At 49.9% G+C, this 25658-nt stretch overlaps 2 protein-coding genes across 7 annotated transcripts in view; one reads left to right on the plus strand and one right to left on the minus strand.

Moving 5' to 3' along the window:
* The window catches only part of ADA (adenosine deaminase), a 118906-nt gene that overhangs the window by 85062 nt on the left and 8186 nt on the right, over positions 1 to 25658 (minus strand). For all 6 annotated transcript variants that reach the window (XM_037742988.1, XM_037742989.1, XM_037742985.1 and 3 more), the window contains exon 2: positions 2274 to 2461. In XM_037742988.1, the coding sequence (XP_037598916.1) occupies positions 2274 to 2461 (188 nt within the window). The remainder of the gene's footprint in view (positions 1 to 2273; positions 2462 to 25658) is intronic.
* On the plus strand, positions 961 to 13356 carry CCN5 (cellular communication network factor 5). The gene is made up of 4 exons (XM_017541188.2): positions 961 to 1157; positions 5221 to 5437; positions 10021 to 10275; positions 12668 to 13356. Exons 1-4 carry the CDS (start codon positions 1098 to 1100, stop codon positions 12886 to 12888), a joined length of 753 nt encoding a protein of 250 aa, XP_017396677.2. The 5' UTR covers positions 961 to 1097; the 3' UTR covers positions 12889 to 13356.

Here is a 25658-nt window from a genome sequence, read left to right on the forward strand (position 1 = left end):
GACATCACCATTTCCTGTTGCACAGAAGGGTCCACTCATACCAGGCACTCTGGCTCCCAGAATAAGCGGGCTATCATGCTATGTCCGACCTCTTGGCGTCGGTACGTGCTGTTCCCTTGGCCTGGAGCACTCTGCCCTCTCTCACCTCTCTTTTCTTGGCTTTCTGAAATGGCACCTCCATCAGAAAGCGTCCCTCACTGTTGGTCTGAGCAAGGGACCTTGCCTGGTATTCCTGTACTGCCACCTGCTTTCCCTCTGTCATCTCCCTCTCTGGGCTTTGTCCTCAGGTTATGGATGTGCCTCCAGCTCTTGCAGAGGTGACCTCAGAGGCGGCTGAATGAAACCAAATGGATTTGGCTTGACCTCATCATCTAGCGGTCCCCAGCAAGCACTGGCACACAGTAGGTCCAGCCTGCCCGAACTTGCCCACCATGGGCCCCCTTCCCAAGCTGGGAGGCAGGCCGAGGGAGGCCCCTCATTGCCAAAAGCAAACAGGCCGCCCAGGGAAGTTTTGCTCTGGGTCACACCCGCCTCTGGGTGGCTGCCAATCTGCCTGCCAGAAACCGCAGGCTGGGCCGCAGCTACCCAGAGTCAGGGCCACAGGGCTTAGGAGACCTCAGGTCAGTTCTGTAAAGGGGGTGTTTGCTGAATGCTTCCTGTATCTGCAGCCCCCCTGGGGTTTGGACAGGGGGTCTGGAGTAGGGCTTCACAACTATAGCAGGGCTAGGACCCTCTTGGGCTGGGAGGAGCTAAAGAGGTCCCTGCAAGCTGTCACAGGCTCTTGGTGCTGGTATTGGCTCAGGCTTACACACACACACACACACACACACACACACACGCACATGGACAGGGACCCCCTTGGTGGCCTTCACAGTTTTACCTTCAGGTAAATGGGCTCATCCTTGGGGCCAAGAGGATAGGAAGCAAAGCAAGGAACGAAAAAGCTAGTGTGTGTGTGTGTGTGTGTGTGTGTGTGTGTGTGCGTGCGCGTGCGTGCGCGCGCACGCGTGTGTGTGCTTGGGAGTGACCTCACAGCTGCCGGAACATAAAGACTCACAGGTCCGCCTTCCAGGCTGAAAGCTGGCTCTGCGGGGGACATGAGAGGCACACTGCAGACCCACCTCCTGTCCTTTTCCCTCCTCTGCCTCCTCTCAAAGGTAAGGAGGCACGGGCCTTGGAAGGCACTGCTGACTATTTGGGTGTGGAGGGGGTGGGGGTGTAAAATCGCAGCCAAGGACCCCCTTGGCAGAATTCCTCCAGGGCCGCACATCGGGCACAGTCTGGGCACCGTGCCTAAGCAAGGCTTCTCTCCCTGGCACCCAAAGAGCTGCCTCTGGCCAGCCCTGCTGTGTGATATCAGGCACATGCCTCGCCTTCTCTGGGCCTCAGCACCTTCCCCAGGTGAAGGGTATACAGTTTGTGAGGCCTCTGTGAAGACCATTCATGATCATTCATCAAACTTACCAGGCAAATTAAAGAGGACTTTAATGTATCTTCATTATGAATGGGGACACTCAAGACATGACATGCTTGGCCTAACTCTGAGCCAGGATTTGGATGGATGCCTAACTGATTGGAAGGTTTATTCTGCAAGGACATCGATTCTGCTGGACTCTTAGGCAGTGAGTGACCTGCCCACTGTAGCTAGAGGGCGACAGGAGACACCTCTGTGGAGTAATGGCCTTATCCCGGAATGCTGCGCAGGACATTCACCAAAGAGCTTGTGGGACATCTCCCTTGTCTAACATGCACAGCAACCCCATAAGGAATTATTCCCAGCTTTCAGTCAAGTGAGGCTCAGAAAGGGTAAGCAACTTGCCCAAAGCCACACAGCAAAGAAAGTTCAGAGCAACAGAGGAGGGCCATGGTGGAGCCCAGAATAGACAGGGCTGTAGGGGACAGGCACTCCAGCCTGTGCCTCCCCAAGCCCAACCTGGAACAAGGCCACAGCTGCTAAGCTTGTCATCCCCTCGACAAATGCTGAGTTCACAGAACTCTGGAATCAGCCCCATCACAAGCCACGATCTCACTGTATTTTTCATGCTCCTTTGAAGAGCACGGGCAGGAGCTTCTCTCCCTCAGGCTCCAAGCGCTCGTGCTGGGGAAGGCTGAGAACCACGCTGGCATCCTGCCCTGCTGTTTGTTCTTCCAAAGGGGATGGGTAGGACGTGGTGCCAGTGTGGATGGCTTGGGTAGTTGGAATAGGGGTCTTGGGGTTCTAGGAGGGAGAAGGAGCCCAGGATGATGAAAGACCAAAGCCGTTCTGGACTCACCATTAGGGTGAGACTTATGGGACCATTCTTCCCTGGTCCCAGGAAGCAGAGACTGCACAGAAACTCAGAGACGTAGTCATCACGAACATGGAAAGCCACAGCAGCCCTCCAAGAGAGAGCTCTAGGTCTTCCAGGCTGGCTGCTGGCTCCTGAGCTCCTGGCTGTTGACCAGAGCAGGAGGCAGACACCTGGACGCACGCAAAATCACTTTGATCAAGGACTGGCCAGGACCTCATTTAATCTCCATCATCACAGAAATAGGTGGTCTCTACTCCACCTGACAGAGGAGAAAACGGAGCTTCACCTCCACATTCCAAAGCTGTTCATCCATGTGTTCAGACACGTGGCAAGTCAGTGGCAGAAGCTGCATCTCAATTCTTGCCCAAAAAACTCCATGTCCAGTGCTCCTACCCCAGATATCATGAGCCTTGGCTTCCCTCCCCACAGATATCATGGCAAGGCCCTGGGGAAACCGAGGCACAATTGGACAACTTGAGTTTGGGTCCTGGATGTCAGCTTGAGCTTGGATGTCAATCCTGATTCTACCTCTTACTGGCTGTGTTACTGCACGCTTTGAGCTCCAGTTTTCTCCTCTTTAAAATGGGCATAATGATGGCACCTCACATTGGAGGGGTAAATGAGACAAGGGCACTTGGCACATGGCATACATATGGCATCGCATGTGATCATTGTTCACTGGAATAGGTCATGTCATTCACAGCCTCTCCTGGGTATCGGGGCTTACAGAGTCCTGCGCCTGCCAAGCATGGCCAGTAGAGGGAGCCACGGTGGGAGCCCAGGTGCACAGCTGCTGGTCTATTTCCTGGCACTGCTGTTTTCAGGTGGGAGAGACTTGAGAGTCACTTCTGCCAGTCCTCCCTCCATTCCCACAAGCCAAGGGAGCTGAACCTCTGACTTAGAAGGGAACCCCAAAGCCCAGACTGTTTCTATGTGAATCACCTGTGGATTTATGAAAATGTAGATTCAGATTTATTATATACAAATTTGGCTTCAGATTTATAGAGGGTTTCCAGAAGCTGCCTCTCTAACAAGCTCCCAGGTGACGCTGCTGCGGCTAGTTCAGATCACACCTTGAGGGCCGAGGAGGCTAGGCTATCGTCTCTAGAATCTGAACAGCCTGCAGCTATGGGACCACTCCCTGGTGAGACAGCCAGGCACCTAGCTCCGTGAATCTGTCTGCTACAGAGTGCTGTCTCAGTGGGGGCCATGATCACATCCTACTCTGTGGCCCCCACCAGAGGCTGGTCAGCCAGTTTGCAATGGCTCCTGGTGGCCAGTGTGGGAGTTGCTGGCAACTGAAGTCAGGTTTGCAGGATTGCGGGTGGCGAGGGCACTGGGCGGGGCAGAGGGCAAGGCAGGGCAAAGGGGTCATTGCCTGCTTTGGAGCTGCACAGGAGAAAGGTCATTAATTCCATCATTCTAAGCTGCAAGGCTCCCCTCCCCTATTTAAAACCCTCATCCCCTAAGGATCCTCCTAAACTCAAACTTGGCCCTCCACAGATGGGTCAACTGGGAGCGTCTTGAATGATGCTTCCTTCTTGGTCCCCACCTTAAATGGGCGGACAGGAAGCCATCAGCACCCGATGTATTGTTTGGCTGTTTCTGTGATGTGGGTGGCGAGGGGCAGGCAGGTCACTTGGGCTGAGATCCTGATCCTGTCACTGTGCAGTGGGTCCCTGGTTTAGGTACTTCCTATTATAGACACAGTCTACCCCACCCTGTGACCTTGAGTGCTCACTAAGGAAGCAGGACCTGGGATGTCCCCAGCCCTGAATCAAACACACTGAGTGTGGCAAGTCCCTGTGTCTCTCTGGAGCTCAGTTCCCCCATCTGTGCCTGGCAGGGGGAGGAGGTTAGACAGGGGCAGAGGTACTGAAAACCTAGCTGAGCTTCAGAAGCCACTGGACAGCCTGTTAAAAAGACAGATTCCAGGGCCCTGACTCTGGGACTTCTGATTTTGTAAGTCCCAGAGTGGGTTTGGGGTTTGCATTTCCCAAGTCTCCTGGCTGATGAGATGTGCATTCAGAGCTGGGAAACCTGCTGAATGGATCCAAAGGCCAAAAACATCTGTGATACTGTTCAATTTGTTGTCCTAAGACAGGTATCCATATGCTGGAAAACGTACCAGACCCTGGCATTTTCATCCTTGGCTTATTGCTTTTGCCTTTCTGTAAGCTCCCAGAGGGCAGGGGCTGAGCCCTCTGCTGTAATGAACAGTAACGCTCATCATAGCTAAGGGCACTGAGCGTCTGCTGCACGTCGGGCCCCGTGCTGAGGGTTTGCTGCACACCAGTTCATGTACGCCCCACAGCAAGCCTCTGAGTTAGATACTTTGAGGAAACTGAGGCTCAGAGAACTTAAGTAACTTCCTCGAGGTCACTCAGCTAATAAGGGGCAGAATTAGAACTGGAATTCTAGTCAGGCGCAGGGGCTTATGCCGTCATCCCAGCATTTTGGGAGGCCGAGGCGGGCAGATTGCCTGAGCTCGGGATTTCAAGACCAGTCTGGGCAACATGGTGAAACCCCGTCTCTACTAAAAATACAAAGATTAGCGGGGTGTGGTGGCATGCGCCTGTAGTCCCAGCTATTCGGGAGGCTGAGGCACGAGAGCCACTTGAACCTGGAGGCGGAGGTTGCAGTGAGGCTGGGATTATGCCACTGTACTTCAACCTGGGCGACAGAGTGAGACTCTGACTCAAAAAAAAAAGGGCTGGAACTGTAGCCCAGAGTCCTTGCCCATAACCACAATGCCATGCTGCCTCTTAGGGCATGCCGTGGGGCTACTGGCCTTGGAGGCCAGGTCTGCATGGCTCTGAGGCCAAGGTGTGGACCCCACATTGCCCAGCCTGGTGGAGAGGTGGCCATTTGTGAGCGTCTCACTGCCTATCTCGAAAGCTGTGGCTGAGTGAGGTCTCTGTCTCTTCAGGTGTGTGCCCAGCTGTGCCCGATGCCGTGTGCCTGCCCCTGGTCACCTCCCCGATGCCCGCTGGGAGTACCCCTGGTGCTGGATGGCTGTGGCTGCTGCTGGGTATGTGCACGGCGGCTGGGGGAGCCCTGCGACCAACTCCACGTCTGCGACACCAGCCAGGGCCTGGTCTGCCAGCCCGGGGCAGGACCCGGGGGCCTTGGGGCCCTGTGCCTCTGTAAGCAGGTTTGCAGGACTGAGGGGGGCGTCTAAGCGGTGGGGTCAAGGCCGTGGTGTCCTGAATCAAAGCGCAGCCCTCCTCTCTCTACCCCGTTTTATGCTCACTTCAGGTACCCCGTCCACTCTAGCCAAGCCTGGTGGTCCGGGCTCCCCACTCCCTTCTCTCCTTTCTTGGCCTCTGCTTAAACCATCCCACTACCCCAGTAACCTTCCTCCATCCCTACCTGTCTGTATCACTGCCAACTTTCAAAGCCAAGTTCAAACAGCTTCTCCCCAGACTCTTCAAACCGGATGCCACTGTTCCCTTCCCAGGATCCTTACAACGCTTTGGGGGAAAGTGCCGTCTCTTCTGTAGGGCATAATATGTGTCCAGATTGTGCTAAGCACCTACTACAAAAATCACATCATCCTCACAGCAACCTTAGGATGGGAAGTACTTTCAGACCCATTTTATGAATGAGGAAACTGAGGTTCACCAGCATTAAGGGACATGCTTCATGTCACACAGCCTGGGACCGGATCCAACAGGCTCTAAGGAACATTTCATTCCGTCTTCTCTGAGTGTGGGAGCCCTCAGAACACTGCTGGAATCCTGGGTTTGCTGCTTCTTCACCAGACACCTGAGCACGTTGCATTCCTCCCCACTCTTCTAGGCCTTGATATCCTCCGATGCTTTGGGGCAGGGTTTTGCAAGCTGGCTGTAGTGACTTGGTGCCAGAGAATTCTTTGCTTTGGGAGGGTGTCCTGTGCGTGGGAGGGTGTCCCGTGCATGGGAAAGTGTCCTGTGCGTAGTAGGACTTCTAGCAGCACCCCCAAACTCCACCTACTCAATGCCAGGAGCACTTCCATCCCCCAAGTTGTGACAGTCCGTCTTCAGACAGTGCCAAATTTCCCCAGGGGGCAAAATCTCCAGCCGAGAACCATCCGTTTAGAGAAATGCAGAGACAAGAGCGTGTTCTTCTTTTTTCCCCTTTTTAAATAATAAGCCTTGTAGAACAATTTACCTCTTTCATCTATGAGCATGTCACACTTTTATAAAAATAAGAACAAGAGAGAGAGAGAAAAGCTCATGAATCATTGACAACGAATCTAACTGTAGGAAAAGCCTTGTTAAAAAACAACAGGCCAGGCACAGTGGCTCATGCCTATAATCCTAGCACTTTGGGAGACTGAGGCGGGAGGGTCACTTGTGCCCAGGAGCTCTAGGCCAGCCTTGGCAACATAGTGAGATCCTATCTCTATCAAAAAAAAAAAAAAAAATTAGCCAGGTGGCACGTGCCTGTAGTCCTAGCAACTTGAGAGGCTGAAGTGAGAAGATCGCTTGAGCCTGGGTGTTTGAGTCTGCAGTGAGCGGTGATTGTACCCCTGGGCGACAGACCAAACCCTATCTCAAAAAAAAAAAAGGTAATCCATGTGAAATGCTTTATTTACAAGTATTGAAAGGATAAGGAGGGTGACTCATTACACAGACTGAGGGAGGATTGCTTATGAAAACGGATCTGAAAAACAATTGAGATAGTAACACTTCGCTTACAAAGCCGTTATTTGCATTCCCCGTGACACGTGTAAACAGCACCCACAGGGTTTATACTTTACACTTGCACAGCCTTTACCACGTGCAAGACACTAGGGCTTCACAAATATAAACTCATTTAATCTCACAACCGCATGAGGTAGGTATAATGTCACCCTTCTCTTATAAATGGAAAAAAGGGGTACAGAGGCTAAGCAACTGGCCCAAGCTCACACAGCTCATAAGTGGCAGAGCTAGGATTTGAACTCAGGGAGCTGGCTTCACAAGCTCCATTGCTCAACTGCCTGCCATGCAGCATATGATTAGTATATAGGCTGTGATTGTCGATACCTTTATTAAGGGACTTTCCTTATTCCATCTTAATTCAGACTTCAAACACCTGCAGGCCATGGGCATACTTGGGTGCCTGGTCCTTCCCGAAACTCCACACCTTGGTCTGGCAACACAGTGGGTGCTCGTAAGTGTTTAATGATTTAAACTGAATTTAGAGGCTGGGAACTGGTGAACCCCAAAGATGAGTCAGAGTCCAGCTAAGACATCGCAAAGGCTCAGTATAGGGCTTCGCAGGGAACGCGCTGCCAGAAACCTCAGTCCTGTCACTTACTCGTTGAACGTGGTTCTCTAAGGGCGAACTCTGAGCTGTGAGATGTGCTGCAGATTCACCATCGTGGTAACGGTACATCCAATGCCGCGATCCTGATCTCCTGCCCTGCAGATCGGCCTCCCCATCCATCCGTCTCATGGCTCAAGCTCAGGACCTTGGAGTCGTTCTAGACGTCTCTCTCTCAGTCTCTCTCTCTTTTTTTTTGAGACGGATTCTTACTCTTTCACCCAAGCTGAAGTGCAGTGGCATGATCTCGGCTCACTGCAACCTCTGCCTCTTGCATTCAAGTGATTCTTGTGCCTCAGCCTCCCAAGTAGCTGGGATTGCAGATGTACTCCACCGTGCCTGGCTAATTTTTGTATTTTTAATAGAGATGAGGTTTCACCATGTCGGCTAGGCTGGTCTGGAACTCCTGAGCTCAGGTGATCCACCTGCCTTGGCCTCCCAAAGTGCTGGGATTACAGGCGTGAGCCAGCGTGCCGAGCCTAGATGTCTCTGTTTTCTCACCTCCTACATACCATCCACCAGCAAATTCATCATGCTGTTTCCAGCATCCGACACTACCATCCCTTCTGCGGCTACCACCCTGGTGTGAGCCCCGTCATCTTTGGCCTGGACTTTGCAGTGGCCCCATAATCGTCTCCCTCCTTCTGTCCTTGCCCCTGGTCTATTCACAACACAGCAGTCAGAGAGCTCCTGACATCAGATCACCTCCCTCCTCTGCCCCAAGCCTTCTGGTAGCTTCCCACCTCAGAGTAAAAGCCGAAGTCCCCAGTGGCCTATGAGGCCCCACGGGATCTCGCTCCTGCTTCCTCTCTGACCTCATCTCTTCCTGCTCTCTGCTCCAGCCGTATCGGCCCCTTGCTGTTTCTTAAATACCCCAGGGTGTGGTATTTGTGCTGCTTCAGGGCCTTTGCACTGGCTGTTCCCTCTACCAGCATTACTTCTCAGTGAGGCCTTCCCTGCTGGAGGATTCGATGAGCTAGGGGACTTACAGCATTTCCCCCCAAGCCTGGCACATAGCAGATGCTATGTGGAAGCATAACCTGCTCCCATTTATTGAGCATCTGCTATGCGCCAGGCTTGGGGGGAAATGCTGTAAGTCCCCTAGCTCATCGAATCCTCCAGCAGCCCTGGGAGCTGGGTACCAAGGCTCAGAGAGGCAAAATAACTTGCCCCAGGCACAAGTGGCATCCCGAGTTTGAACATCAGTCTGTGTGGTTCCGAAATCCCTGTATGTGTAGACCCACTGGAAGATATTCTCAGAAGAGCTGGGAGAACCTGCTTGCTAAGAAGTCCTTTCCCCAGACGCAGCTCAGCGGCCACCCAGGTCTCACACACACGCTGATCCCCATCTGCACTTCCTGGGAAGCTCACACACCTCTCCAGAGCTCTTACTTCATTCTGTCTTGGAGGTGAGGCCCTCACACCTGTCCCCCGCCCCGCCCATGAGTCCCTCGAGGCAGGACCTGTCCTCTTTCTATCCAGGAGCACAGTGGCTGGCACACAGGAGGGAAACAGTAAATACCTCTGGAATGATCAGGAGTAGGGCTGTTCCATCAGTGCCTCTCATGTGCCAAGCCTATGCCAGTTATTCATTCAAGGGGCATTTCCTGTGGTCCTATGTGTCGAACGTAGGCCCTGAACCCGCTGGAGAGATGCAGGGATGGACACCGTCAGCCCCAGCCCTCACGGAGTTCATGTCCAGTGGAGGAAGTGGCAGTAACGCCCATACCTTGAGGGCTTCATTGAAAGAGTGTTCCCTGGGTACCTAGGCCACGCCTAGCACTGTGTGCTAGCGGCTGCGCACATGTCACCCCAGGGAACCTCAAGGTACAATTACCGAGATCAGCATTGCCGTTGTTCAGGCCACTCAGAGAAGTTAAGTAACTTACTCAAAGACACACAGCCAGCAAGTTAAGTCCTGATCTGACAGTGATGACTACAACACAACCCGTGGAGGATGAGTTTGTTGCATGAAATCTCAGTGTGCATAGGCTACTTAAGCGTCATCAACAGATAGTAATTATACTAATGATAATAGCAGAGTAGCTAGGACCTGCGGAAGGTTTATGTTGGGATCATCATTCTGAGTAATCTATACCACCCTGGACAATAAGTACCATTATATCCCAGCTTGCAGATGAGGAAACCGGGGCAGGAAGAAGTGAAATCACTTGGCCAGGTCCACAGCTAAGAAAGGGCGGAGCTGGAGCGGTCGGTCCAGGCCCATCTTCTTGCAGTCCCTGTGCCAGGATCCAGGGTGCCCCAAAAGGCTGGGGGAGGGTTGGGGAGAGGCGCATATCCTAGCAGGAGCCCTGGGCAGGGCTCAGCTACTGTGAGGCTACTGCCTCCCACAGGGGGGTCTGGGCAGCTCTGCAGAGAGGCCCATGCGGCTTTGCCTTTGCGGGTCACCGGTGGGGGTGCGGTTTCTCCTCCGCAGTGGCAGAGGAGGACGGCAGCTGTGAGGTGAACGGCCGCCTGTATCGGGAAGGGGAGATCTTCCAGCCCCACTGCAGGATCCGCTGCCGCTGCGAGGACGGGGGCTTCACCTGCGTGCCGCTGTGCCCCGAGGATGTGCGGGTGCCCAGCTGGGACTGCCCCCACCCTAGGAGGGTCGAGGTCCCGGGGAAGTGCTGCCCTGAGTGGATGTGTGACCAAGGAGGGGAACTGGCGGCCCAGCCCCTTCCAGCCCAAGGTGAGCGAAGTGCTGGTCCAGGTCGGGGCAGGACTGCCTGGGGGTGGCGAGGACCACCTGGGGGGTGGGCAGAATGGGGCTACCTGGGTGCCAGGACCCAGGGACACATCAGGAGCTGGGAGAGGCAGAGGCTGAGGAGGGAGTTAAAAGAGGAGTGCAGTGCGAGGCACCGTGGCTCACGCCTGTGATCCTGGCCCTCTGGGAGGCCAAGGCCGGTGAATCACCTGAGGTTGGGAGTTTGAAACCAGCCTGGCTAATAGCGAAAAATTAGCCGAGCATAGTGGCAGCACCTGTAGTCCTAGCTACTTGGGAGGCTGAGGCTGGAGAATAGCTTGAACCTGGAAGGCGGAGGTTGCGGTGAGCCAAGATGTGCCACTGCACTCCAGCCTGGGCGACAAGAGCGAAACTCCGTCTCAAAAAAAAAAAAAAGAAAGAAAGAAAGAAAAAAAGAAAGAGGAGTGGAGGGTCGACAGGCCTCTTTAAAACTGATAAACAAAAAGCCACCGCTATTGAGATATGTAATTTACAACCACAAATAATTAAAAATAAAAACTAGGGGACAGAGTGGGGAGAGGAAAGGAGGGTTAGGGCACGTGAACCAAATTCTCACATTTCAGAGATGTAACAGAGGTAAGCTCTTAGAATATATGACATGACTGTATTTATAATATATGGATACATACTAATAATATAATATTAATTTATTATTATTTGAGGTTATTAAAAAAGAAACTCAAAACTGAACCAGGTAAGGTGGATGCTCTGGGAGGTGGGCCTGGGGGGCGCTGGAGATGGAGAGAAGACAGTTACCTCCCACTGTCCCACTAAAAGTCTTCAATTTTAGAGATTTTTGTTGTTGCTGTGTTGCGTTTTGAAAATTATTACACGAATGTGACTTTTTCAAAAAGGCAACTGAAAAGAGGAGGATTCATTTCATAAACGCTGCTGCTATCCGAGAGGCAGTTGAGTGTTATGGGTTAGATGCGTGGCATCTGACCAGCCTCACCACCTCCTCGTTGCTGTGTCTCTGAGAAAGTTGCTTAACTTCTCTGTGTCTCAGTTTCTCTAGCTGTAAAATGGGGACAATAAGAGCATCCACTTCATGGTGTTGTGAGAACCGCATGAGTTTGTGCAAACCAAGCAGCTGTAACAGTGCCTGGCACATGGTACTGTATCAGAGGTAGCTGTTACCATCCCTGTGATGGAATATGATGTAATTATTTAAATACATAGAAAAACACCAATGAGTTTGCCTTATGGATAAAAGCAGGATAAGAGGCGTATTTTGGCCCGGCATGGTGGCTCAAGCCTGTAATCCCAGCATTTTGGGAGGCTGAGGCAAGCAGATAATGAGGCCAGGAGTTCGAGACCAGCCTGGCCAACATGGTGAAACCCCATCTTTATGATACAAAAAAATTAGCTGGGCATGGTGGGGCGGGGTGGGGGGGTGCCTGTAATCCCAGCTACTCAGGAGGCTGAGGCAGGAGAATCACTTGAACCTGGGAAGTGGAGGTTGCAGTGAGCCGAGATTGCGCCACTGCACTCCAGCCTGGGGGACAGGGTGAGACTCCATCTCAACAACAAAAAAAAGAAAATTTCCAACTTTCCAACTCAATCTCCACTAAGTGTGTCCCTATGCATGTATACAAGTATATCTACACATATACATGCACGCACAGCACACACATGTGGGTAGAAATCAGAGTTTCTTAACCTCAGCATTAGTGACAATTGGGGCAAGTAATTATTTGTTAGGGGGCTTCTCTTCCACTGTGGGGGCTTAGCAGCATCCCTGGTTTCTGTCCACTAGATACGAGTAGCATCCCCCTAATTGCGATGACCAAAAATGTTACCAGACATTGCCAAACCTTTCCTGGGAGGCAAAATCCCCCTCGTTGAGGACTACTGGCATAAAAGACTAGAAGGAAGGACACTAAAATATTCACAGAGAGGGAGACGTGGAGCAGAGAAAAAGCTAGACCACAGCGAACCTGCCATCTTGCACCAGGCACAAAAATCCTGGAATCTTCAGCATCCTTGCCACGGGGTCAAAGCACCACTCCACACAGCTGGGCACTCCCTGCCTGTAAGATGCTGTTTATCCAAAGAGAAGAGAAAGCCATGGTTCACTGAGGGACCATGGTGAGCCCCACACTCTGGCTGCCAAGTAACTAATATTTACGGGGATCTTACAAGTACCAGGCACTGTATTAGCACTTCACACCCATTATTTTATTCAGTGCCATCCACTGTGAGGAAATTTACATACGAAGAAACTGAGATGCAGAGAGGCTGAGCCACGTGACCAAGATGGCCGTGGCCACCGGTGGGGGGCTCTGATTGAGCTGCTGAGCCCTGCCACTCAGTGCTAACTCTGGTTCTTTCCCACTAGGACCTCAGTCTTCTGGCCTTGTCGCTTCCCTGCCTCCTGGTGTCCCCTGCCCAGAATGGAGCACGGCCTGGGGACCCTGCTCGACCACCTGTGGGCTGGGCATGGCCACCCGGGTGTCCAACCAGAACCGCTTCTGCCGACTGGAGACCCAGCGCCGCCTGTGCCTGTCCAGGCCCTGCCCACCCTCCAGGGGTCGCAGACCACAGAACAGGGCCTTCTAGAGCCAGGCTGGGAATGGGGACACGGTGTGCCTGGGCCCTGTACTGATGGCAGATGGCCCCTGCCTAGGCCCTTGGCTGCAGGCAACACTTTAGCTTGCGTCCACCATGCAGGACACAAATATTAACGGTCTGCCTGGACCCTGAGGTATAGTGGGGGGGTAAGACCTAGTCCCCTTTCCTCTAACTCACTGCCTAGGAGGCTGGCCAAGGTGTCCAGGGTCCTCTGGCCCTTTCTCTGCTATACACACAGCCTTTATCAAACATGCACCCGGGTCAGCTTTCTCTCCTACTTCCCCTGGGCAAGAGATGGGACACGCGTTCCCTTAATATTGAGGCTGCAGCAGGTGCTGCACTGGACCGGCCATTTTTCTGGGGTACGATGAAGAGAAGGCACACAGAGATTGTGGCTCTCCTGCTGTCTTTTCTGAAGTTTTGTAAAATCATCCCTGAATACAAGCCTATGCATGATCTTGTGTGTCAGGCCTGTGTTTTCTGAGAAAGCCCTCCCATCTGGGCAGAATTCATGCGTGGAGTTCTCTGTGAACCTCACGAGGTGAAATCACACAGTTTCAAAGAAAGCCAGAAGACAGGCCTTTAAGTGATCCATGAAACCCAATTTGTATTAATAATAATTAACATTTCTTTTTTTTTTTTTTTTTTGAGACAGAGTTTTGCTTTTGTTGCCAAGGCTGGAGCTGAAGTACAGTGGCACGATCTTGGCTCACTGCAGCCTCCTGGGTTCAAGCAATTCTCCTGCCTCACCCTCCTGGGTAGCTGGGATTACAGTCATGCACCACCATGCCTGGCTCTGTGTGTGTGTGTGTGTATATGTGTATTTTTAGTAGAGATGGGGTTTCGCCATGTTGGTCAGGCTGGTCTTGAACTCCTGACGTCGTGATCCACCTGCCTCGGTCTCCCAAAGTTCTGGGATTACAGGTGTTAGCTCTTGTACCTGGCTGATAATTAACATTTCTTGAGCACCTACTATGTGCTAGGCACTAAGCACTTTATATAGACCAGTACTTCCCATGGTTTCTGACCAGAAAAGAGCAGGGAGAATGAAGGCTGCCTCCCAGGGACTGGGGAGCATAGCCTGATATCCACCAAGCCAAGGGTGAAAATCTTCGAAGTCTCAGGTTTTATTGTTTACAAAAAACCCCTAAAACAAAACCAACAAAACCCAACACCAACTACATAAATTTTACATCTTCCTCCATGGTCTGTGTTTGTTTAAAAAATAAAACTGTATTTCCATTAGGATCCAAGCAGGAAATTAGAAAACACTCTTGGTATTTAAACAGGGATTTCTTCTTCTTAAGCTAATTTTATTAAGGTATAATTTACGCAGTTAAATATACAGGTCTTAAGCATATGGTTTAACGAGTCTTCATGAACGTACTCACTCATGTAACCAACTCCTCAGTCCAGGTATAAATCCTTTTCATCATCTCAGGGAGTTTCCTCTGGCTCCTTCCCAGTTAGCCTCTGCTCCCCAAGGCAACCACTGTTCTGATTTCTATCGCCATAGATGAGTTTCCTGTTCTTGAACTTCGCCTTAATACAACCATATGATAGGTACTCTCTAATGAATGACGTCTTTCACTCAGCATAATAATATAGGAGGAATTTAATGAGAGGACTTAGTTACCCATCTGAGAAGCCAGGTAGGGGACCCTGGGATGCAAGAGGGGAAAGAACACCAGCCTCGGGGTGGAGGGGCAGACGGAGGGCAGAGCCCAGTGCTGGCACTGGCAGGCAGAGGATGGGGACCTAGCATGGCTGTCTGCTAGGAGCTGCAGCTGCTAAGGAGATGCAGCCTTGTAGACCTAACAAAAGGTAGACAGAGGTGGGGAGACGCGACCCGGCTTCTGCCTGCTGCTATCCCCCAGTTTCCAGTTACGCCTCCCATGAGTCAAACCTGCTAGGAAGGTGGAAGAAAGGGGAGCTTGGGAGATGCAGGGCAAGGAAGGGCAAGGAGGGTCCCCGAAAATGAGTGCAATTCCCATACACAGTGTTTGTAAATTACCCACCCCAGGTGCGGTTGCTGGTCACAGAGGCCTGTACTGCCTGGCCCCCAGCACGATCTCAGGTATCACCCCCTCCAGAAACCCTGGTTGGAGAATCACAGGCTGAGTTTGAGCCAGGTAACCTTCACAAAGCCCCTCCATGGCAGCTATAGCTAACTCCAGCTCAGGGATGAGGAAACACCAGGGAAAGTGACCTGTCTAAAAGCTGGTCTACAGCTGGGGTGGGATTCTAGTCCGACCTGAGTTTATCTGACTCTTGAGAATGGCTTTTGGTTTCTTATAGGCTGAGAATTTCCATGGGTCAGGTCCTGTAAAGGTAAACCCTAAACACGTTACCAGGCAAAGTTCTGATATCACCCCAAAACAGGGACAAGACAAAGGAATGTGCACAGAGCGATTCCTATAGATGAGGCTCTCTCTGCCAAGCGCTCTGTCCACACCATTGCACGTCATCCTTGGGGCATTCCTAAAGGAAAGAACCTCTAATACGCCCCTTTTAGAGATGAGTAAACTGAGACCCAGAGAGATTAACAAGGTGCGCTGGAGTTGTGGAGCTGGGACTCAGGCCCATCACCTCACGGCCGAGCCACCGCTGTGCTGTGGTTGAGTGAGTGGGCTGGCCGACCTGCCCAGGTGTGCGTCCTGGCTCTGCTATTTCCTAGTGGTGTCACCTTAGGCAAAGTACTTATCTGCTTTGTGCCTCTGTTTCCACTTCTTAAAATGGGGATAATGGCAGTAGTCAACACAGAGGACTGTTAAGAGTATTCTGTGATTTAAAAAAAATTTTAGGGTCAGGCGCGGTGGCTCATGCCTGTAATCCCAGCACTTTGAGAGGCCACGGTGGGCAGCTCGCTTGGCCAACACATCAAAACCCCGTCTCTACTAAAAGTACAAAAAGTAACTGGGTGTGATGGCGCATGCCTGTAATCCCATCTACTCGGGAGACTTGGGCACGAGAATTGCTTGAACCCAGGAGGCAGAGGTTGTAGTGAGCTGAGATCATGCCACTGCACTCCAGCTGGGAGGACAGAGTAAGATTCTGTCTCAAATAAATAAATAAAATAAAATAAAAATTAGCAATCATTATCCTAACTTGGCCTTTTGGGGCTTTCGTTTTTTGATCTGTAAAATGGGAATAAATAGTAGTGCCCGCCCCCACAGGATGGCTGCATAAAGTGAGTGCCCGGCCGGGCCCGGTGGCCTACGCCTGTAATCCCCGCACTTTGGGAGGCCAAGGAAGGCGGATCACCTGAGGTCAGGAATTCAAGACCAGCCTGGCCTGTCTCTACTAAAAATACAAAAATTAGCCAGGCGGGGTGGCATGCGTCTGTAATCCTAGCTACTTGAGAGGCTGAGGCAGGAGAATTACTTGAACCCAGGACGTGGAGGCTGCTGTGAACCAAGATTGTGCCACTGCACTCCAGCCTGGGCAACAGACCACAACTGGCTCAAAAAAAAAAAAAAAAATGTGCAGAGTACCCACTCCTCAGGGGCGTTGTGAGTATTAGGAGGTTAATTCTTCCACATTCTTCCACTGAAGCTATCACCATCCTGCCTGCAATTCTTGGCAAGGGTTGTGAAGGCAAAGGCTGGGAACTTTCTTGTTTGTGGGGAAGAGGAAACACATGTCAGGGCAAAGGTCACAGGTACAAACCAGGTTCACCCTCTCGGAAGCTCTCATGGCCGCAGGTGCCAGGCCTGGCTGTTCCCCCATGGGAAGCTTCTGCACTCACTTCCTCAGTGCTGGCCTGGGTCTGCAAGGCAAGCTGAGTGTTCCAGGGCAGAATGCTTTCTGGAGAGGCCTTTGCTGCCATCTGTGGCTGAAGGACCTGGCACAGGGCCTGTTCCTCGGGCCCTCGGCACACTGTCCTCCTCAAGCTGAGAGCCATAAGGAAGAAGTTTCCCTAGTGAAGGGCCTCAACAGGCCCCAGGAGGTCCTCTGGCCTGCCAGGACACCGGTGGTCCTCCCCATCCTAACTGGTTACAATTAATACAATTAAAATGAACCTAGCAAACACAGAGGGCCAGGTCCTCCCTGAGGCGCCCACGCACTGGTATGGAGCAGCTTACAATCTCACTGTTTATTGAGCAGCTACTGTGTTCCTGATGCTTTTGTAAAGCAGAGAGTGTCTGAGACAGGTCTCAATCAATCAGTGTAGATGTTTATTTTTCCAAGGTTAAGGACATGCCCAGCAGAGAGGTCTGCGCCTTTCTCCAAAGATGACTTTGAGGGCTTCGGTATTTAAAAGGGAAGAGCAGGCTAGAGGGGAATGAGGAAGGGTCTGGAAATTCTCATGGTGCAAAAGAAAAGGAGCAGGTAGGGGAATTACGTATTCAATCAGGTATTCATCTCACGCTCGGTAACTTTACATAAGATAAGGTGAACACAGAGCAGCTACCTGTGGGGCTCTCTGACCTTTTACCTGTGGCTCACTGCTTAGGAACAAAGGAAAGGCCGCTTCTCCCATGACTCAGCTTTCAGTTTAACTTTTCCCTTTTGGCAGAGTGAATTGGGGTTTTCATTTTTCTTTCTCACTTTCTATACCTTATTATTGAAAGTGAGGTGCTTGTTGTGATATGGATTCTATAGATGAGAAGCTGAGGCTTGAAGAGTAGAATCACCACTCACCATCCAGGATGGAAAGTCAGGACTGGCTGAACCAGCGGCTGGCTCAGCCTCCCTCCCTCCCTCCCTCTCTCTCTCTCTCTCTCTCTCTCTGTCTTCTGCCTCTCTCTCTCATCCTTTCTCCCCCCTTCTTACATTTTTCTTCCTCTTTCCCTTGCCTTTCTCTTTCCTTTCTTATTCTTCTTTATTGAATTTTTAATGAAGTATAAAAAGTATACAAGGCCAGGCACGGTGGCTCATGTCTGTAATCCCAGTACTTTGGGAGGCTGACGTGGGTGGATCACGTGAGCTCAGGAGTTTGACACCAGCCTGGGCAACATAGTGAAACCCTGTCTCTACAAAAAATACAAAAATCAGCCGGGCATGGTGGCACCTGCCCATAGTCCCAGCTACACAGGAGGCCGAGGTGGGAGGATGGCTTGAGCCCAGGAGGCGGAGGTTGCCGTGAGCCGAGATTGCATCACTGCATTCTAGCCTGGGTGACAGAGTGAGACGCTGCCTCCAAAAAAAAAAAGTATACAAATCATAAGTGTTCGGTTAGTCCAGTTTTCACAGATGAGCACACCCATGCAATCAGTACCTGGGTCAAAGCAGAACCATGCACTGCCTGCACCTCCAAAATCCACCTTGGACTCCTTCTCTTCATTACCCACAAGATATCCTGACTTCTAACAGAAAGAGCCATTGTACCGGACAAGAAGCACCAGCCATCCCCTGGGCACTTGTTAGAAATTCCCCCTCCCAGACCTACAGAAGCCCTGGGAGTAGGGCCCAGAAGTCTGTGTGTGCTTTTTTGTTTTTGCTTTTGAGATGGAGTTTCATTCTTGTTGCCCAAGATGGAGTGCAATGGCAGATCTCAGCTCACTGCAACCTCTGTCTCTCGGGTTTAAGCGATTCTCCTGCCTCAACCTCCCGAGTAGCTGGGATTACAGGCCAGAAATTGGTGTTTTAACAAATCTCCCGTCTCCCGTCTCATTAAAATCAGACACAGCCCGAGCCTCGGGGGAGGACAACAGTGGTGTGCTGCTGCCCCCTTGTGGCATTTCCATGCATGAACAGCCGAGAGGCCACCTGCTGGGAGGAGGCTGCTCAAGGGGCAACTCCAACAGCCTCCCTGGAAGGTAACCTCCCCACCCCACCTTTCGCCCAGGAAAGGGGAGGCGACCAATGGCCACCATGTCTCATGTGCTAACGAAAAGGCCACCTGCCTCTCCATGGCGAAAATGTGGTCTAGAGTCTGAGGTGCCTTCTTAGCCATCTGATTCTCAAGAGTCCATCTTTTTTCTCTTCCACTGAAATGAATTATGACATTAGGGAGAACCCAAGGGCAGAAGCAGGGGCTGCAAGTGGCCCATCACACTGGTCTGGTCTTTATCCACAGCCCCTTTGTCAGAGGCGTTAGAAACAGAGCAACTCAATTTTGAGTAATGGCTGGGTAAAATAAGGCTGAGACCTACTGGGCTGCATTCCCAGACAATTAGGCATTCTAAGTCACAGGGAGATAGGAGGTCAGCACAAGATACAGGTCATAAAGGCCTTGCTGATAAAACAGGCTGCAGAAGCAGGCCAAAACCCACCAAAACCAAGATGGCAACGAGAGTGAGCTCTGTTTGTCCTCACTGCTACACTCCCGCCAGCGCCATGACCGTTTACAAATGCCATGGCAACCTCAGGAAGTTACCCTATATGGTCTAAAAAGCGGACACATGAATAATCCACCCCTTGTTTAGCATGTAATCGAGAAATATCCATTAGAATGGGCAACCAGCCGCACTGAGGGCTGCTCCATCTCAGGAGTAGCCATTCTTTATTCCTTTACTTTCTTAAATAAACTTGCTTTCACTTTGTGGACTCGCCTCAAATTCTTTCTTGCAGGAGATCCAGGACCCCTTTCCAGTAACACCTTCACTGCCCAATGCCCCCTCACCACTGGCTTTCATGAAAAAGGTTTTAATATAATGTCTTCACCGGGCCAGGACTTTATTTTATTTTATTGTTTTGAGATGGAGTTTTGCTCTCATCACCCAGCTGGAGTGCAATGGTGTGATCTTGGGTCACTGCATCCACCTCCTGGGTTCAAGCTATTCTCCTGCCTCAGCCTCCCGAGTAGCTGGGATTATAGGCATCAACCACCACACCTAACTAATTTTTGTATTTTTAGTAGAGACAGGCTTTCACCATGTTGGCCAGGCTGGTCTCGAACTGCTGACCTCAGGCGATCCACCTGCCTCAGCCTCCCAAAGTGCTGGGATTACAGGCGTGAGCCGAGGCACCTGGCACGGGCCAAGTCTTTTCATCCAGCCTCTGTTGGATGGCCAATAATCTAACATGAACCTCTTTAGCAGCTTCTCTTCTGCCCCGAGGCCAGCAGGGGTCAGACACAGGTGATTGACTTGACTCCCTCTACCCCCTCAAACCCCTCACCACCACTCACCTCAAGGACACGCCCTCCATGTCCACTACCTCCTGCCTCTCTCAGTCTCTGAGACATCTCACTGGAGTCCTACTCCTCTGCCTTCTTCTCTTGACCCCTGCTCTGTGCCCACCTGACTAAAACCCAAGGTTTGGGAACCTGGTTTGCCTCATTGCTTACTCCAGATGGCTGATGTGGCATCTGTGGAATGCAAAGTCTCCCTGAATCTTTTCCCCACGTCAGGCAGATTGCTTAAGTATCAGTCTACAGTCGCCAGAAGAAATCTAAATTTATTTTAAATGTTCATGTCAACAGTCATATTTGTAATGTTTTTTTTTCCTTAAAAAACATGGTGTACATATGGATGTTCATCATTGCTATTTATACCTTTATGTTTGTCTTTATTAGCTAGGGTAAACCAGATCCCAGTAACAAATAAACCCCACATCCAGTGGCATAGCAGGGGACCAGGGGAGGTGGTGGTGTTACAGTAAGGCAGTCCCGATCCAGACCCCAAGAGAGGGTTCTTGGAGCTTGCAAGAAAGCACTCAGGGCAAGTCCATAAAGTGAAAGTGAGTTTATCAAGAAAGTAAAGGAATAGAGAATGGCTGCTCCTCAGACAAAGCTCCCCGAGGGCTGCTGGTTGCCTATTTTTATGGTTATTTCTTGATTATATGCTAAACAAGGGGTGGATTATTCATGCCTCCCCTTTTTAGGCCATATAGGGTAACTTCCTGAGGTTGCCATGGCATTTATAAACTGTCATGGCACTGGTGGGAGTGTAGCAGTGAAGACAACCAGCTGTCACTCTCCTGGCCATTTTGGTTTTGGGTTTGGTGGATTTTAGCTGGCTTCTTTACTGTAACCTGTTTTATCAGCAAGGTCTTTATGATCTGTATCTTGTGCTGACCTCCTATCTCATCCTGTGACTTAGAATGTCTTAACCACCTGGGAATGAAGCCCAGCAGGTCTCAGCCTCATTTTACCCAGCCCTTATTCAAGATGGAGTTCTCTGGTTCAAACGCCTGTGACAGTGGGAGTTTTCTCCCTGGTGAGAAGGAATATTTTAACACTGGCAACATTTAGAATTGCTGGCATGTGGTGATAATAAAATGCAGATAGACTTTTAGACAGTTTAATTACTGTTTTAAAATTCTCTACAGACAATGTACCCCTTAATCACCTGCATTTGCTTCCACTACCACCAGTGCCATTGGAATGTCACTGCCAAAATGCTTACTAGCCAAAACACTAAGTCTATTTGTGTCACATAACATTCCCAATGGGTGCTTCTGCTTGGTGGGCTCCCCGACATGGTGATCCAGGGACTCGGGCTCCTTTGTCTGGGGTTCCTCCTTTCTGTCTCCTTCTCCCAATCATCTGCATCCAGTAAGACCTGAACAGGTCAGGGAGGAAGCCCAGACAATTAATTCATGGAGAACCTGAGCCAGGAAGTTGCACACAGAACTTCTGCTCTTGTCTCATTGGTTAGAACTCAGTCACATGGTCACACCTGACTGCAAGGGAGGCTGGGAAATGTAGTCTATCTACACTCCATGTGCTATCACAAACTTCTGTCCGTCTTTGCCACAATTTCTTAAATATTTCACAATAAAGAAATGCTAAATGTCTGTGTGAGACAAGAGTGTAGATAAACTACCATCTATGAGTCTTCTTTCTCTGGTACACATATTGACCGACTTACGACCTATGCAACTTACGACCATTCGACTTTACCACCACAATCGCTAGCCATGACTGCTCCGCGTCTGGCAGAGCAAACGTTGCCCAGCTGGGCGTACAACAGTGTGGACCAGCTTCCGGCAGCACTACCATCTCCATATGCATCATTTCAACTGTTATCCCAGACTCGGTACAGCAATTTATGTTTTGTGTCTTGAATATTTTTCATCAAACCCCTCCCAAGATGTCTACCAAGAGGAAATTGTCTTTGTCTACGCCTCAGCCTGCCAAGAAGGAAAGAAAGGCCATCGATCTCGACACGAAAATGAAGGTAATTAAGCAGTACAAAGGAGGAAAGAAAATGAATGTGATCGCACATGATACGAAGTTATCACACTCAACTGTGTCGACGATTTTGAAAGATAAAGAATTTGTGAAGCTGTGAAAGGTTCTGCACCCATGCAATCAACAGTTATAACAAGGCAACGAAGTGGGCCCATCCACGAAATGGAGAAATTGCTATATATTTGGATGGAAGATCAAATTCAAAAACGGACACCAGTAAGTCTTTTTACCGTGCAGATGAAGGCGAGAAGTCTATTTCAGACTCTGAAGGAGCATGCTGGAGAAGATTACAGTCAAGAATTTGTAGCAAGCACTGGCTGGTTCCAGAGATTCCAGAAAAGATTCCAAATGCATAGTGCTCGAGTGACCGGAGAAGCAGTGAGTGCAGGTGAGGAAGGAGCACGTAAGTTTGTTGATAGCCTGGATGAATTAATTACAGATGAGGGATATCTAGCAGAACAGATTTTCAATGTTGATGAAACTGGATTATTTTGGAAACGGATGCCAGCACGCACTTATAGTCACAAAGAGGCCAAAAGCATGCTTGGATTTAAAGCATTTAAGGTTAGGCTAACTCTGCTGCTTGGCGGGAACATCACAGGGTTTAAGCTGAAGCCGTTCTTAATTTATCACTCAGACAACCCACATGCGTTCAAGAATGTTAACAAGCACACACTGCCCATCTACTTTCGTTCTCAACGTAAAGCATGGATGACACAAGGATTGTTTGAAGGCTAGTTTATGAACTGTTTTATTCCTCAAGTTCGAGAATATTGTTTGGAGAAAGATATTCCTTTCAAGATTTTATTGCTACTCGATAATGCGCCTGGACACCCACCACATCTAGGCGATCTCCATCCAGATGTAAAATTTGTTTTTCTTCCACCAAACACGACTCCACTCATCCAGCCTATGGGCCAAGGTTCGATTGCTACATTAAAGGCCAACTATCTCCGAACCACCTTCGCTCAAGCAATATCCGCTATAGATGCTGACTCAGAACTAATATTGCGAGATTTTTGGAAACACTACAACATTTTGATGTGTATCAAGAATATCGCTACCGTCTGGGAGGCTATGATGATAAAGTGCATGAACGGCATCTGGAAAAATTGTGTTAAGTGCTATGTTAATGATTTTGACGGATTTGACAGTGAACAAGAACTTGAAACGATTCGGGAAAAAATAGTAAAACTCGCTAAAGACCTTTCTTTGGAGTGTGAAATGGAAGATGTCAAAGAGTTGCTAGACAAAGAATCCGGAGAACTTACAAATGAAGAGCTAATCGAAGTGGAAGAAGAAAGAGTGGCGGGAGAAGAAAGGAGAGAAGCAGAGAAAGAAGACGAGGAGCCAGACAGAAAGTTCATCACTAAGGGATTATCACACGGTTTATCTTTACTGAATAAACTTCTTATACATTTCGAAGCAATGGACCCAAACATCGAACGATTTGCAAGGATTGAACAGATGGCGCACGATGTGTTTCGTCGGTATCATGAAATTTATGAAGAAAAAAAGAAACATACAATTCAGACAAAGCTCACCATGTTTATGAAAAAACCAACTCCAGTAACCCCAACTGTTGCCTCAGATGACGACATCAACGATCCGCAGCCAAGCACCAGCGGCCAATAAAATGTTTCGTACATGTTTATATATTTTGATATGTTTTGCAATTTGGAAAATGTTTGCCGAGGGAAATTTTTACATCTGTATTTTGTATTTTTGTATGCACCTGTATTTTGTAATTTTGTATGTTTTGCAAATATTAAACCAGTTGTACTGGTAATGCAGTGTTTTACTTAAACCTGCCGAATGTAAAAATAAGAAACAAAATGGTGTAGAGATGATACAAATGGCATAAAATGAACAAAGAAAATTATGATATACAACAATAATGAAAGAAAATTATGATCAAATATGACTTAAAGATTTTTATAACATCATTTCACAGTACTGTACATATAGCCTACTCAACTTACGACCAAATCGTGTTACGACCCGTCTGTCAGAACCGATCGTGGTCGTACATCGAGCACTAGCTATATAGGAATTTTACCGTGGGACAGATAGTCATGGTTCTTCTAGTTGAAACAAATGATCCCAAATTTTATACTGTCCCAGTGACCAAAATGCTAAGTTCACAGAGCTTTCCACTGCCTCTTTCTGCTACTCAGATGATTTCTCTTCTATCTGAGCACATGCCTAGATTACATTTCCCAGTCTCCTTTGCAGCTAGGTGTGGCCATGTGACTCAATCCTTACCAATAAAATATGAAGGGAAGTGGCATGTGCCACTTCCTTACCTGAGCCTTACAAGTTTGTGTGCTTCCTTCATGAGTTCTTTCCCACTTCCACTGACTGCAACCCTCTGTGCCCCAGCTTCCACTGTGCAGACAGGAATAGTATCCTAGGACAGTGATTCTCAAACTTGAAGAAGCACTCGGAGGGCTGTAAAGACACAGATGGCTGGGCCCCACACCTAGAGTTTCTGATTCCCTAGGCCCAGAATGGGGCTGGAGGACTGACATTTCTAACAAGTTCCCAGGCTCTGCTGATGCTGCTGGTCCAGGGTCCACCCTGGAAACCACTGTCCTAAGGAATGATGGAGTGCACGATGAAGAAACCTGGGTCTCTGAGTGGCCCCCTGGATCATAGCTGCCTTGACCACTTGGCAGCTCAGTTGAAAAAGAAGTAAACTTTTGTCTTCCTTAAGTCACATCACTGCTGGGCATCTTTGTGACAGCAGCTCAACCTTTCACCCACACAAACAGAGTTGGGATTCTGTCACTTGCAGCGAAGAGTCCTGATCAATACAGACTCGAAGCTTAACTTCGGTAAGTTCCACCACTAAGAAAGTTTGCCTCTTTTTTCCTCATTATCCCAACCCCCCAGCTTTCTCATCATACCTCAGTATTGTCCAGGCTTCTGGAAGGAGATATCCATATGCACCAAGCCCTAGGAAGGAGCTGGAAAGTGGAGAATACTCCATTCTGCTACTACATCCTCAAGCATTAACATTATTGTTATCTTAACTACTTGCCTGAGTCCCTTGAACACAAGGCCTGGCTCCGAAATGTCATTGCCCTGGGGTCTGGAGACAGCACAGACACTCACTCCCTCATTGATGGGTACCTGTGCTGTTTTCCTGGCTCTAGATGAACACTCACACCGTGCCGGTAAAGAAGGGTGCAAATGCAGGATATAGGGACTGTGTGGCTCGAGCTCTCCCTTGGAATGTGTGGCTCAGAGCCCTGGGGATCAAGCTAGGCAGTGGGAGAGGAGGTAAGGGGAAGGTTCCATGGCCCTGAGAGAGAAGACGACGCACAACATCTTCAGGGCTCTGTTTCCTGAGGTTAATGGGCCCTCAGCAAAGCACTTAGAGGGTGTTTCTGTGTTTCTCTTGCCCACTCCTCTACCATGTATAGGTGGGCCACAGTGGGGCCCGTGTAGGATAGTGTTTTTCCTGTGATCATTTAGCAAGTCTAGGGCAGAGTCCATCTGCAAACCAGGCCTCCTGTCTCCCAGTCCAGGGATTTAAAAAATTATCCCATCCTAGGCCGGAAGTGGTGCCTCATGCCTGTAATCCCAGCACTTTGGGAGGCCAAGGTGGGCAGATCACCTGAGGTTGGGAGTTCAAGACCAACCTGGCCAACATGGAGAAACCCTGTCTCTA

The sequence above is a fragment of the Cebus imitator genome, unplaced genomic scaffold, assembly GCF_001604975.1.
Source record: "Cebus imitator isolate Cc_AM_T3 unplaced genomic scaffold, Cebus_imitator-1.0 Scaffold132, whole genome shotgun sequence".
In the NCBI taxonomy this organism is placed as follows: domain Eukaryota; kingdom Metazoa; phylum Chordata; class Mammalia; order Primates; family Cebidae; genus Cebus; species Cebus imitator.